Consider the following 15,623-nt stretch of genomic DNA (forward strand, 5'->3'; position numbering starts at 1 on the left):
AAGGTTCTACCTCTACCCTAACTGTTGTGAGCCATCTTCAGCTGACATGTCTGGTAGACGAAGCACAGCTGGGACTTACCCCATCTGGACTGTCCTCCGTTGGTTGGGGAGCATTGATTTATGTCAGGGCATCTTCTTGTGATTTCGTCACTTACCGCTCCATTTTTGGCTTGTTTTATCAAGATTAAAAAATACAGATGGGAAAATGTTATGTTCTCTACATGACGGCATTTTTCAAAAGATGTTTGGCAGTGAATAATACAGAAAAGTCTGGCTTAAGTGCTGCCCCTTTCGAGCCCTTGGCTTCCCCAAATTCTGAATTTGAGCTCTCAGATGATGGCCAGTAGTAGTTTCCCGGCCCTGACAGTCTTGGCTGTCCATTGGTTTACATCTGGTCCACCCAGATCTACCTCTCTGGCCCAGATGTCACATCTCTGCTGTCCAGAATCCCAGAGTGCCTATCTGCTATATCCTCCTTTTTCTCCTCTCGCTTCCTAAAGCTCAATGTGGCCAAAACTGAACTAATCATCTTTCCTCCATCTCCCCTACACTCTCCACCTGATCTATCTATTACAATAAATAACACCATGCTCTCGCCAGTACCCAAAGTTCGCTGCCTCGGAGTGACCTTTGACTCTGCCTTGTTTTTCATACCACACATCCAATCCCTCACCACCTCCTGTCGTCTTCAACTCAAAAATATTTCCAGAATCCGCCCTTTCCTCAATTCGCAATCTACAAAAATGCTAGTGCATGCCCCCATAATCTCCCGCCTCGACTACTGTAACATCCTCCTCTGTGGCCTCCCTGCCAACACGCTTGCCCCTCTCCAGTCCATCCTTAATTCTGCTGCCCGACTGATCCACTTCTCTCCTCAATACCACCCCGCTTCTCCTCTCTGCATGTCCCTCCACTGGCTCCCACTCTTCCACCATATCCAATTCAAACTACTAACACTGACCTACAAAGCTGTGCATAATCTGTCTCCTCCCTATATCTCTGAACTAATCTCCCACTACACTCCAACACGTCACCACCGGTCCTCCCAAGATCTCCTCTCCTCCTCTCTCATTCGCTCCTCACGCAACCAACTCCAAGACTTCTCCCGAGCATCCCCAGTCTCCTGGAACTCGCTGCCTCAACACGTCAGACTATCCCCTACCCTTGCAAACTTCAAACGGAACCTGAAAACCCACCTGTTCAGAAATTCCTACAATCTACAATGAACTCACTGCCGCCCGACCACCGAGCGGAGCCGCCGCCCGATCACCGTGCGGAGCTGCCGCCCAATCTACACCCCACCTACTGTCTCCTCCCCATAATCCTATAGAATGTAAGCCCGCAAGGGCAGGGCCCTCTTCCCTCTGTACTAGTCTGTCTACTGTTAACTTGTATATGTATTTTGTATGTAACCCCCTTCTCATGTACAGCACCATGCAATTAATGGTGCTCTATAAATAAATAATAATAATAATAATAATTGGTTTAGCTTTACAGATAGTCACGGCTGTCCATTGGTTTCGTCTTAGAGATAGTCATGGGTGTCCATTGGTTTCGTCTTAGAGATAGTCATGGGTGTCCATTGGTTTCGTCTTAGAGATAGTCATGGGTGTCCATTGGTTTGGTGGCTGAATCCTTCATTTTTATTCAGTAGCTTGATTATTCAGGTAGAGCTTGGTGTCCATTAATCTTGTGGCTTAAGCAGTCCTTGTTATCCAATGGTTTTCTGCCTCAGCCAGAAATGTCCAATGGTTTTGAAGCTCAGGTAGTCCTTGGTGTCTAGTGGTTAAATGCGTAAGTACTGTAACAAGACCAATGGACATCAGGGTCTACTTGACCCAAACAACCACTGCTTGTTTTATCAAGATTAAAAAATACAGATGGGAAAATGTTATGTTCTCTAGATGATGGCATATTTCAAAGGATGTTTGGCAGGGAAAGATAGAAAAAAGCCTGGCTTGAGTGCTGCCCCTTTTTGTGCCCTTGGCTTCTACAAATTCTGGCTTTGAGCTCCCAGATGATGGTCAGTAGTAGTTTTCTGGTCTTAGAGATAGTCTTGACTGTCCATTAGTTTAGTCTTACAGATAGTCATGGCTGTCCATTGGTTTCGTCTTAGAGATAGTCATGGTTGTCCATTGGTCTGGTGGCTGAAGCCTTCATTGTTATTCAGTAGCTTGATTATTCAGGTAGAGCTTGGTGTCCATTAATCTTGTGGCTTAAGCAGTTCTTGTTGTCCAATGGTTTTCTGTCTCAGACAGTCCCTGGTGTATAATGGTTTTGAAGATCAGGTAATCCTTGATGTCTAGCGGTCATGACCCTTAGACAGTACTTGGCATCTAGTGGTTAAATGCATAAGTAACAAGACCAATGGACATCAGGGTCTACGTGACCCAAACAACCATTGTAGATCTGAGTCACAAATCTCATGGACACTAAAGACTGAGCTATGAAACCACAAGACACCACAGTCCATCTATGCCACAATTCCACTGATGTCAAGAGAATGTTTGAGCCTGAAAACACCTGGACACTAAAGACTGTTTGAGCTACGAAACCACAAGACACCAGAGTCCACCTTTGCCTCAAATCTACTGAACCCAAGGGAATGTCTGAGCCTGAAGACCACTTAACCCTAGAACGCATACCTGGGGCCTCGCAGGCCTACTAGGTTACTTGTTTTCTACGGTTGATTTCTATGGTTGTGCATTCTAGAGTTAAAGTCAAGGACTGCCTGAGCCAGAAAACCTCTGATGACCATGGACCTCCTTATCAACAAGAGGATTACCCTTTCCCCAATATTCATGTTCAAATGTACTTTGAAGTAACATAAGTTTTTTTGTTTTTTTCTTTTACTGTAGGAGAAATTTGAGGGTCTTTTCCAAGCATACGATGACTGTGTGACCTTACAACTGTTCAAGAGCTTCCGAAGAGTACGAATAAACTTCAGTAACCCCAAGGCAGCAGCGCGAGCAAGGATAGAGCTACACGAGACACAGTTCAGAGGGAAGAAATTAAAACTTTATTTCGCACAGGTAAATTGCATTACATCAAGTTTGAAATTATTAAAAATCTTTTAAATTTTTATTTCTTTAAAATCCAATTTTACCGTGTTTGTCCATGTTTTATTTTTTTTCATTACATTATTTTTTTTTGCATATGTCCTAAACATTTCTACAATGTCATACACAGGTCCAAACAACAGAGACAGATGGAGACAAACTCCACCTGGCACCCCCACAACCTGCTAAACAATTCCTCATCTCTCCTCCTGTATCTCCTCCGGTTGGTTGGAAGCCCATAGATGATGCTACACCAGTAATCAATTATGATCTCCTTTATGCAGTTGCTAAGTTAGGCCCAGGTAAGCACTGACGTTTTTTCTTCTGGAAAGGTTGCCTGCTAATATTTAGGGTCACACAACGTGAAAATGTCTACTCTGAGTCAGATTTTGAATAGGTAAGCTCAGCATGGGCTGAGACTAATATAAGCTACCCATTTGCTCAGCAACGATGGTCACAAAGATGTGAGGTCTTTAAAGGGGTAGTTCACTACTTTGAAACTTGTTGCCTATCACTTTAAATACCTATTCTTAATTCCCTTCTATTTTCATGTTTGGCACTGAGCGGCGCTATTGCACATGTGACTAGCAGGGTTATCTAGTACCTGGTAAACCCCCAGAAGATGTTACAACACACAAGGAACACAGGGGTTACGATACAACAAAGGTCCCTGATGCTAGGGAGAGTGGTGAGGGGTCACCTCCTGAACTCACCGCAAGTTGACTCCTGAACTTCCAAGCATCCCTATACAGGCTCTTGCAAGCTGTCACCGAGCCGGACACCTTATTCCCTCAGCTAGCCCTCCAATAACCCTGACTAGTGAGTATTCCAACGAGTTCACTAGACTCTCGCCACTACAATACAGAAACACAAGGGAAGGAGTACAAACAGGGGTAATAGATATGCAAAGGAAAACCTCTCCAGGCGGCTTCAGTGCAGCACACACGACTTCTTCCAGAGCTCGCTCCTTCCATGTGGACCATATGGAAATGAGGAATTCAGTTTCTATCACAGGCATCATATGATCAGATCACCTTACTTAAATAGGGAAGGGAAGGGGAGTGATCCCAAAGAGCCACACCTGAGATTGGCAGCTACAGCCAGCAGCCAGGCAGGAAACTGTGCTTAACACCTACAGCACCACAAGGAAAGAGATGTTATCAAATAACAGTAGTGAACCTGCCAGCAGCAAGCCACTGCGACCTTCTGACACCAGATTCACCCGGGGTCTCCCCCGAGCAAGGTACACTCATGACATTAGGTCAATGTGACATGTATTACCTACCTAACCGTTGTACAGACTACATACCCCAATTTGTGCCATCTATATTTTTCATGGCAGTATTATTATTATTTATTATTATAGCACCATTTATTACATTGCGCTTTACAAGTGAGAAAGGGTATACATAAAAACAAGTACAGCAATCATTAACAATACAGAAACAGACTGGTACAGGAGGAAAGGACCCTGCCCACGAGGGCTCACAGTCTACAGGAGTAGAGAGGACCCTGCCCGCGAGGGCTCACAGTCTGCAGGGAATGGGTGAGGGTACAGTAGGTGAGGACAAAGCTGGTTGCGCAGTGGTGTACTGGACTGAGGGTTATTGTAGGTTGTAGGCTTGTTGGAAGAGATTGGTCTTCAGGTTCCTCTTGAAGCTTTCCACGGTAGGTGAGAATCTGATATGCTGGGGTGCAGTGTTCCAGAGTATGGGGGAGGCACAGGAGAAATCTTGTATGCGATTGTGGCAGTAGTCTCTTTCATGAGGCTAATGCTCCACTTCAATGGCAAAAGCGTCATAGAATGGTATGAGGAACATGACAAAGATTTCAAGGTGATGACTTGTCTCTAAATCCTCCAGATCTCAATCCGATTGATCATCTGTGGGATGTGCTGGAAAAACTAGTCCGATTCATGGAGGCCATACCGAGCAACTTAAAGGAGACCTACACAGGTCTTATGGTGGGGTCAAGGCTTCCACGGGTCAGAGCTGTCTAGCGGCATCACCTTACTAGATTTGGAGTTTTGAACATTATCGCTATTCTGTGTATTTTTTTTGTATAACTCATCATCTTATACAACTGAGAGAATGAAGTCCGGGAACAGAGAGTGCGCTGAGCCGACATTATCACTCATTAATCACAGTCATAGAGCTGAGATCCTGGCAGGCGATGGGACCTCAAAGGTCTGAATGGGCGTTTCCTGCAGTAAACTCAGCAGGTCCATGTTATAGTAATCTACTACCGTATGTTCTAGAAGATTTGTAGATGATGTTGATGAGTCTGAACGCAGTCCTTTATGTTACTCTTTTATGTATTATAGATTGTGGCACAATGATGTATTTACTCGTTCTTTGGAGACGATTCAGTATGAGAACTCAATGAAGGATTAGAGATCAGCTTCTCAGGTGGCTCAACCTCCTTTATCCTGAAATCCAGATTTCTTGTGTAGTTTTCTGTACAGCATGTGTGCACAATGTCACTTTCATCTTTGCTACACCTACATTTTATTGATCACATTAAACTATTTTCTTTCCTTCTGAGAAATATTTTCATAGGAACATTCATTATACTTGTATAGTTTATCTAATTGTGATCTGGTTGTTCATTCTATGTCATGGATCCCAAGATGCACAAGAAGCCTTTCAGAATTTCTGATTTTCGGAACTCATCTCTGGGAAGTTATTTAGGACCCTCACCCAATCTTTATATCCCCTAGATCCCAAAATGCAGGGGCACAAGAAACTTTACAGAATTGCTGATTTCCAGATATTCTGACTCTTCCGGAAGCTATTTAGGGGCCTTACCATTCATTCTATGCATTGGATCCCAAAATGCTGGGGAAAGAGAAGACCCGGGAAGGTAGTTAGGGGCCTTACCGTTCAATCTATCCCTTAGATTCCAAATTGCCAGGGCACAAGAAGGTTTTCAGAATTGCTGATTTCCAAGAGATGTTCTGACTCCTCAGTGATTTCTGGGTCTTACCCATTCATTCTATCCATTGAATCCCAAAATGCCGGGGCACAAGAAGCTTTTCAGAATTGCTGATTTCCAGGAGATATTCTGACTCCTCCGGGAAGGTAGTTAGAGGCCTTACCATTCAGTGTATCTCTTGGATACCAAATTGCCAGGGGCCAGGCACAAGAAGCTTTTCAGAATTGCTGATTTCCAGATGTGCCTTACACATTCATTCTATGCCATGGATTTCAAAATGCCAGGGCAAGAGAAGACTTTCAGAATTGCTGATTTCCAAAGATGTTCTGACTCCTCCGAGAAGTTATTTAGGTGCCTTACCCATTCATTCTATCCCTTGAATCCCAAAATGTCAGGGCTAAAGAAGACTTTCAGAATTGCTGATTTCCAGGAGATGTTCTGATTCCTCTGTGAAGTTATTTAGGTGCCTTACCCATTAATTCTATCCCTTGAATCACTAAATGCCCGGGCAAGAGCAGACTTTCAGAATTGACGATTTCCAGGAGATGTTCCAACTTCTCTGTGAAGTTATTTAGGTGCCTTACCCATTCATTTTATGCCTTGAATCCCTAAATGTCGGGGCAAGAGCAGACTTTCAGAATTGACGATTTCCAGGAGATGTTCCAACTTCTCTGTGAAGTTATTTAGGTGCCTTACCCATTCATTTTATGCCTTGAATCCCTAAATGTCGGGGCAAGAGCAGACTTTCAGAATTGACGATTTCCAGGAGATGTTCCAACTTCTCTGTGAAGTTATTTAGGTGCCTTACCCATTCATTTTATGCCTTGAATCCCTAAATGCCGGGGCAAGAGAAGACTTTCAGAATTGACGATTTCCAGGAGATGTTCTGACTCCTCTGTGAAGTTATGTAGGGGCCTTACCCATTCATTCTATGCCTTGAATCGCAAAATGCTGGGGCAAGAGAAGACTTTCAGAATTGCCGATTTCCAGAAGATGTAGTTCTGACTCCTACAGGAAGTAATTTAGATCCCAAAATGCTAAGGCACAAGAAACCTTTTGAAATTGCTGATTTCCAAGATATCTTCTGACTCCTCCGGAAATTATTTAGGGACCTTACCTACTTGTTCTATGCATTGGATCCCAAAATGCAGGGGCACAAGAAACCTTTCAGGATTGCTGATTTCCAGGAGGTTATTTAGGGGCCTGGTTTTGCTCCATCCTATGTAAGTTGCAGGGGGCATGTGTATATACAAATGTAACTTTTTTAGATATTGGCCAATACAGGGCACTATTTAGGCCAGAGTCATTAGTGGACTGTTCCCTTTCATCAACACTAGAACTTGTGAAAATAATTCTCTTTTTAATTAAAAACAAACCATAGTTTACATTTTTTTTTCCCATTAATGAATACAGTATAACTTTGTAATATATCTAATTAGAGAGATCCATTCTTTCTCCTCCTGGATTGATCATTCATTCTCAAAATTCAGAATTCTTGGGTAAACTCAGCCTTCAGTGAATACAGATTCTCCCACTACTGAGATAACATATGACAGTTAATGTTCATAAATGTCTATGGAACCAACATGTTTGTGTTGGCCTTTAGCTCCTTCCTCATTTCTTTCCATAGCATTTTAAAAGCACCAACTATCTCAGTAATGTGTAACTATACCCACAGATTTTACCCATAAATTGAGAGTGAAAAATCAGTCCAGAAGGAGGAAGAAGTGGATTTATCAGATACTAGCTGTACTACCCGGCTTCGCAGGGGTTAATAACTGTTGTTAACAAAATAGAATGTATTAACATTCCCGGGATAGAATGTATTAACGCCCGGGATAGTAACTGTCTCTCTGTTTCTCTCCCATTCTCTGTCTGTCTACCCCTCTGTATATATCTCTCTCTCTATCTCTTTGTCTGTCTCTTTCCCTGTCTGTCTCTGACTGTCTCTGTCTCTTTCTCCGTCTGTCTCAATCTCTTTTCCTGTCTATCTCTTTCCTTTTCAGTCTATCTATCTCTGTCACTTTCCGTGTCTGTCTCCTTCCCTGTCTGTCTCTTTCCCTCTCTTTCCCTGTCTGTCTCTTTTCCTCTATCTCTTTCCCTGTGTCTGTCTCTTTGTCTGTCTCTTTACCTGTCTTTGTCTGTCTCTTACGCTGTCTGTCTCTTTCCCTCTCTTTCCCTGTCTGTCTGTTTCCCTGTGTCTGTCTCTTTGTCTGTGTCTTTCTCTTTACCTGTCTGTGTCTGTCTCTTAACCTGTCTCTCTCTTTCCCTCTTTCCCTGTCTGTCTCTTCCCCTGTCAGTCTGTCTCTTTGTCTGTGTCTGTCTCTTTGTGTCTGTCTCTTACCCTGTCTATGTCTGCCTCTTTCCCTGTCTGTGTCTGTCTCTTTCCCTGGCTGCATTGTGACATGCCAACATTCCATTTAAGGGCGTGGCTGCGCATTGTTCTGAGGTTCTGGCTGCTCTGTGGCTCCCAGCTCCATTCGCTTTAATGGAGGCAGGTTTTTTGGTGAATAACTGTAAAGCGTGGGGTTAAACTTTCCCCTCAAAACATAGCCTATGACGCTCTCGGGGTCCAGAAGTGTGAGTGTGCAAAATTTTGTGGCTGTAGCTGCGACAGTGCAGATGCCAATCCCGGACATACACACACACACACACACACACACACACACACACACACACACACACACACACACACACATTCAGCTTTATATATTAGATTATATAATAAAAAAATTGCTTACTTTCATGTGACTATTGATTTATGGAATTTAAATTAGTTACTGTTTAAATATGTAAAACATATTCATTGTCAGATCATGTGTTCTCTGAAAGAACTGCAACCCATAAGTGGAGCCCCTTGATTGAAGTAACACGCTCGGCTCTGCTGCATCTGATCTGGAGGATACGTTGTTGGCAGGTTCTTTCTTGGGGAGAAAATGTGACATTTAGGACGATTTTATCAGCAAGAATGGGAAGATAATTTGCTTGCTCAGGGACGGAGCTCTTTGTGTCTACATACCCATTAGGATGCTTGCTGCATCCATTAGGGACCCATTAGCCGGTGGGGCTTTGCCTGCAGAGTTGACGTCAGCTTGTGGCTGAGAAATGAACTGGAGCCTGTAGGGCAGCGGGGCACAGAGGAATTAAATAATTCCCTCTAACAACAGAGCCGGGAGCTCCATAATCTGCTTCTATCACTGCAGTATGTTCCTCATTCAGCCTCTTGCTCCCTCCTTCCCCCATCGTCGTTGTCTATCTCGAGAGCCTAGAACATGCACAAGGCTCCGTGCGACAGACTGAGATAACTGGGTGAAAAGTGCATCATTCCAGATGATCCGTAGTGACACCCGCCGCCGCCATGACGCAGTCCGGCTGCTCCCCCGAGGACGCATCGCATGCAGTGTAATCCGTGCTGTCAGTCAGAGCTTGGGAATTATTTTTGGAAACCTCAATTAATCTGTAGTAGTATTGTGACTCATATAAAGGTCGTCTGTGATATTCAGAAAGTGCGACTCCCAAGATCACAAGCGTTGCCGATGGCATAAGCTCCAAATTTTACTCTCAAAGTTGCACGGTGACTTCAGGATGCAATGTCCTCGATTTTACCTGCTCGAATTGTCCAGGATATTGCAGGCAGGAAAATCTTAATTATTTGGTGTGTAGTCATTCTGTTCTTGATGTAAGGAAATCAGCTCTTCAGTGAGAGCATTCACCAATCTCCTGCTGAGCTTGTGCTAGTGCATGGCAGTCAATCAGAACAAGCAGAGCTTCAGCGTAAGACTGCCCACACCATTAAAGGGAACCTGTCGCCACTTTTTTGGTCTATAAGCTGCGGCAACCACCACCGGGCTCTTATATACAGCATTCTAACATGCTGTATATAAGAGCTCAGACCGGGGGTTTAACATAAAAAACATTTTATAAGACTTACCTAACGGTCGCACTGTGGGCCTTATGGGCGTCTCCGTTGTCCGATTCCGGCGCCTCCTCTTTTGGCCATCTTCGTCCTCTTTCTGAAGCTTGGGTGCAAGACGTGTCTACATCATACACACTCGCCGATCCTGCGCAGGCGCACTACAATACTTTGATCTGCTCAGGACCTGAATGCCAGCGAGTGTGTATGACGTTGGACCCGTCTTGCACCGCGGCTAGAGAAGAAGGAGCACAAAGATGGCCAAAAGAGGTGGCGCCGGCACCGGACAACGGAGACGCCCATATGGCCAACCACACGACCGTTAGGTAAGTATTATAAAGTATTTTTATGTTATACCCCCGGCCTGGGCTCTTATATACAGCATTCTAACATGCTGTGTATAAGAGCCCGGTGGTGGTGGCCACAGCTTATAGGCCGAAAAAGTGGTGACAGATTCCCTTTAAACGATTGTCCCTTTTCCCAACGCAAAGAAAGACAGAAAGCAAAAATTCCAAATTAAACTTTTATTGGAGAGTATCAAAATTAAAACCACTCTCATATTTTCTGTCAACCAACTTTGGAGGGGTAAGGTCGCAGCTCTTAAAGTTGATCACCGGAAGTGATGGGGATATGTCGCCGGACTCCCGACACATGTTACCCAGAGTTGATCTTCCGCGACTTTCATCAACACCATTAACTACAAAACAAACCAACAAAATAAAAAGGGAGAGGAGGGTGGGCAGCTCTCGACCCAGGATCAAAGATGCCGGAAGAGCCTCGAGCACAACTATATATACCCCCCAAGGAGGGGGGAGGATGTGTCGCGGGCAGAGGGGCCGCGCTCGCTACGCTCGGGTCCGGGGCTGCTGCTGCTCGGTGGCTCGAGCGGTGGGCCGGACCCAGGGACTCGAGCAGCGCTCCTCGCCCACAAGTGAAAAGGGGGTGGGTTGTTTTGGGAGATAGTTTGTGACGCCACCCACGGGTCGTGGTGATAATGGGCACCACCGCTGCTGATGACGGGGATCTCGGGAGCGATGGCAGGGAGCAGCTAGGATGTCGGTTCCTCCTCCGTGGGTAGGGGTTGGTGATCCCGGGGCCCAGATGGTGATACGGGGAGGCAGGAAGGCCGGGGTGCAGAGTTGCCGGGGAGCAGCACGGCGCGGTGCCGGATGGCACTGTTGTACTCACTCAGGCACAGATTCACAGTCTCTGGTAAACCAAACGGCTGGATGGACGGGTTCTGCAGCAGGCTGCAGTGTCTTTGCTCTCCCCGGACTGGTTGATGGTGGCTGTCTTTCCCTGCACCGTTGTGTATGTATCGACTCCGATGGTTTCCCAACGGTAGTCCGCTCCCCTGCGTGTATGTACCGAAGGAGCCCGTTTTGCCCACAGGCGCTGGCCCTTGGATCTCTAGCCTTTGGCGGTGGCTCTGTATCCTCACTGTGTGGACTGTTGCCTTCTGTCGGGTCTTGGGTGTTAGGAAACCCCTGGGGTTCCGGTCACTCTCGGATTTGACCGTTGTCGGCGGCTCCTAGCCTAGTCGGGGTCCGATGGCCCTGCCTTTGTGCTTGGTACAAATCTGCTCCCCGGCTCGGTACCGGCGGGCCACCGCCCCTCCCTGGTCCTACGGTTCCGCTGACTTGTACCACCTCCTGCAGACGGCCACCACCGTCTGCTGACCTTGCTGATAGTGCCTGGGCTTCTACCCAGACACTAGCAGTTTCTCTGCTGTCACCTCTCAACTCCAAACTCAACTCCTCTACTCCTCTCAACTCGACTCCTCTACTCAACTAACTGCTTTTTCCCGCCTCCAGGTCTGTGAACTCCTCGGTGGGTGGGACCAACCACCTGGCTCCGCCCCACCTGGTGTGGACATCAGACCCTTGAGGGAGGCAACAAGGATTTTGTTTGACTGGTGTAGACTATCCAGGGGAGGGGCTGTGTGTGATGTTATGTCTGGTTATGTCTGTGACTACCTGGCTAGTCCAGGGCGTCACAGATGCACATCCGGATCCGGGAAGCACTTCTGCAACAGGTAGGCGTAACTACAAAGGGAAGGATGGTTAGGAAACAGGATCATTAATCCTTTCCCATACGTCAGGAAAAGAGAGCAAGAAACGTGCCACAACCGGGCTGGCAAGTCAGGGGCTCACGGGCAAATAAAGCCGGGCCCCCAAAAAAGTGAGCACAGGAGTAGCCTCAGATTCTAAGGTCATAATCTCCAACCTGTCACCTTCCAAAACTACAATTCCCAGCACTGGCAGACAAAGACAGAAAAGGGCCCCTGTGCAAGAACAGTAAATGGGCCATTTCCAGCCGGAGAGCTCCTAAAAATGCAAAATTGCACCTGGTTTGGAGGTGGAAATGGGTCCACTTACCTCTTGGGCCCCGGTCCGGCCACACAGGTTGCCCCAATGATGTGTCCGCCCCTGATTCCCAGCATGCACTGACAACCGCATGCTTTCAGGGCAAAGTGAGAGTTGTAATTCTGCAATAATTTGAGTTGTAGAGGTTGGAAATAGAGATGAGCCAACATGAGGCATGGTGTTTGTAGAAAACAAGAGAAAAAAAAAACCTAAAAAAATCCTAATAGGTATACAACAGTAATTGTTTTAGCAGCATATACCCAATATAAAAAATATAAAAATATATTTTTTTCAATTAACATTAAAACTACCCTAGACATACACAACACATAAGACAATATTCAAAACCACATACAAGATGTGAATACATACAAAATACATCAATATAGCTCAATGTTCAAATGGGAAGGGAGAGGAAAGATATAATCCCTAGTAACCAGGTTCATAGCAGGACACAGTCTACCTAAATGATCAGAAAATCAATCAAGGTTACTAATGGGGGAATAACATATCAGAAAAGTGATGACATCAACAGGGTGCATAAATATACAATACCTAATTGGATCTGCCCTACCTATCGATGGAGTAAACATCCTAATTGAAACGATACCACGATTCCTTGACAACTCTCCCTCCATCTCTCCCTACTCTCTCTACCTATATTGTAAATACTTGTATCAAACACAAACGTAATGTGCCGCCCAATGCCCCGTTACCTTCAGGCCGTCTCAGGGTCTTCAGAGATGGCGCGTCCTGGATCCTTCTGGTCACAGGTAGGTTGATTTCTATGGGATTCGTGACGCCACTCTCGGTATTGCGGTCAGGGCGACCGCCACTGCAGTTTTAGGGGACACCTGGGGCTGATGGTAGGTGCAGTTAGATGTGGTAGCCTCCCGAGAGTGAGGCTGGCCCCAGGGTCCGGTGAAGGTGGGTAGTACCACAGGTCGCAGAAGAATTCACACGCACAGCAGTAATGTCTTTCAGGGTTTTTACTCACTTCAGGTGGCAGGGGTGAGTAACCCGGGCGATGCTGTGATGTTCCAAGAGGGGAACCAGGCTCCTTCAGGCTGACTTAGGGGGTGGCTGCTGACTCGCCTTCCTAGCCCTCGTGTTTTTGTGGTGACCCAGACTTAGAGTCCTACGGGGTCACCCAGGGAAGTTGTTTCCGCCTGTTTTCCCCTTTTCGGCCCGTTTGCTTGTAGCCTGGACCAGGTCACTCCAGCTGCTTGCCTCTTGTCACCTATGGGCCCTCTCGTTGCTACATGGCTGCGGACTCTGTGGTGTTTTGGTGGAGGGTATGAAGTGCCCCCACCTGCAGGTTGAGCAGGCCAACTGAATGGGCCCCTGCTCTGGAGACCTGTAATCCAGTGCAGGCAGGGTCTACCGGCAGTCCCCGTACTCAGCCACCTCTCTGCACTCCGGCCTCAGGTGGTTTTCGGGCGGCACTATCAGGTAGCCCTTTCTCCCCCGCCAGCAACCACCGCACCTGCGGTGTCTGACTAGTGACAGCCTCCAGGTCTCCTCCTTGCGACTCCTCTCTCTCCCTGAGCTTCACTAACCGACTTGCTCACTACTTCCTCCCCTCTGTGCCTTCCTCCGCAACCTAGCAACCAGACTCTCTACCACACCCCTTGAGTGGAGATGGAGGCCATGCCCCCTCCTGGATTCCCCAGGGGTCCCTTCAAAGGTCCATGTGGGAAACCTGGTTACTATGCGCCTGTGTAACCACACCCCGGTCAGCCTTCTGGATTACCTGTGTTGCACTGACCCAGCATGGGTGCAGTACTCAGTGGTGCCTGACCAGGTCAGGGGCGCCACATTAACTACTCCCCCCCCCCAGAGTTTGGGTTCGGAGTTCGGGTGCTTTACGTATGCAAACCACTCATGGGAGCATGGCTGTGCTCAGGTATGCTCGGTGCGCACCGCAGTGCGAGCCGTTTGCAGTGGTTGATTGGATCACACTGGAGATAACAGCATGATCAGATGTAGTGTGTACCAAACAAAAAAAATTGAAAAAATTTGCTCACCCGCTTCCCATCCGGAAGTGATCTGCTTATGTGGTGCCCCAGGACCTGGTCGCCACAACAGCATTGCCCTTCCAAAGGGTTAATGCTGAGCCTGGAGGTAATTGGGAGGTCCATTGGCCAGCAAGTTTTAACATCCAACGCAGTTCTCCCTCCGGCCAGCAGGGGGAGCTCTGAACCTGGAATTCCAGGGAGCCTTCCCCAAATCTGACCTGAGGGAGGAAGTAGCAGTCAGTCTGTAGAGAGAGGTGCTAGTGAGCAGACGCAGAGTGTGCTGTCCTGTGGATCTGGGGCCTAGAGCTAGAGTAGCTTGGCCCAGGGAAGCAGGAGCAGCAGAGAGGCACAGAAGAGACTCGGACATCGGAGTCTGTGGCCACCAGGGCTTAAAATACCCCTGGTAGCCGAATCCGAAGGGCAGGAGAGCTGCAAGCACCTGGCCCATATACATCCCCAACACACAGCTGCAGCATCAGGGCCCGGTGTCGACTCCAGCAGAGAAGCACCAGAGAGGGCCTGCGCAGCCTGCTACAGAGGGAAAGGGACGTACCATCGGTCCCAGCAGCAAAGAGGGCCATTGCTGGATTCAGAGAAGCAGGGTCCTATCATAACAAAGAAAAGCACAGGAGTAGGCCTCATACTCAGCTGGTCAGAAAGATCACCCCAAGTACTTCCAGGCCGACCGGATCCCCATCACCACCTGTAACGGTCTCCCAGGACTGGACTGTTCCCAAAGTAAAAGAGGAAAAGGTAAAGAGACTGTTGTTTGTGCCTGGTTCTTTCATTGCCTGCCGGCCCTGCACCGTGTTAGCCACACAACACCATAGACTTTCACGAGCACTAACAGTGTCCCCGGGGCTCCGCTCCACCTGTGGGGAGCAGTACCATCATCGCTGCTATATCATCACCCCGGAGACCTCCCACAGCAGCGGCGGCTTACTAGCCGCAGACCACAGGTGGCGTCACAAACACAACCTTTATTCATCAAGCCGCGTATTTACTGACACCCACCAGGGCCACGGAGCCGGGCCCAGCCACCACTGACTACCACCGGACTAGTCCGGCCCGGCACCGGGTGTCCCATAGCCCTGGGGTGGGCGAGTCACTTATTGCTGGCTTCATGTGGGAAAGACCTGAACTGCCCATTAATGACTTCCAATGATCCTACGCAGACTAAACAACTAGCAGGCACAAAAGCGGATCTGCGATCGACAATACACTGTGACCTTCTGATTCCAGATCCCCTGAGATCACATCAGGCCGTCACACACTCGTTACACTGATCTGCAGAACCTGGGAGCAGCCTCTACACAGTGAAACAGAACCGTGG

At 47.4% G+C, this 15,623-nt stretch overlaps 1 protein-coding gene across 5 annotated transcripts in view; it reads left to right on the plus strand.

Annotated features, from left to right (window-relative positions):
• The window catches only part of RCAN2 (regulator of calcineurin 2), a 161,608-nt gene that overhangs the window by 136,212 nt on the left and 9,773 nt on the right, over window positions 1–15,623 (plus strand). For all 5 annotated transcript variants that reach the window (XM_075341176.1, XM_075341178.1, XM_075341174.1 and 2 more), the window contains exons 3-4: window positions 2,859–3,032; window positions 3,190–3,361. In XM_075341176.1, the coding sequence (XP_075197291.1) occupies window positions 2,859–3,032; window positions 3,190–3,361 (346 nt within the window). The remainder of the gene's footprint in view (window positions 1–2,858; window positions 3,033–3,189; window positions 3,362–15,623) is intronic.

Source organism: Anomaloglossus baeobatrachus, chromosome 3, assembly GCF_048569485.1.
Source record: "Anomaloglossus baeobatrachus isolate aAnoBae1 chromosome 3, aAnoBae1.hap1, whole genome shotgun sequence".
NCBI lineage: Eukaryota > Metazoa > Chordata > Amphibia > Anura > Aromobatidae > Anomaloglossus > Anomaloglossus baeobatrachus.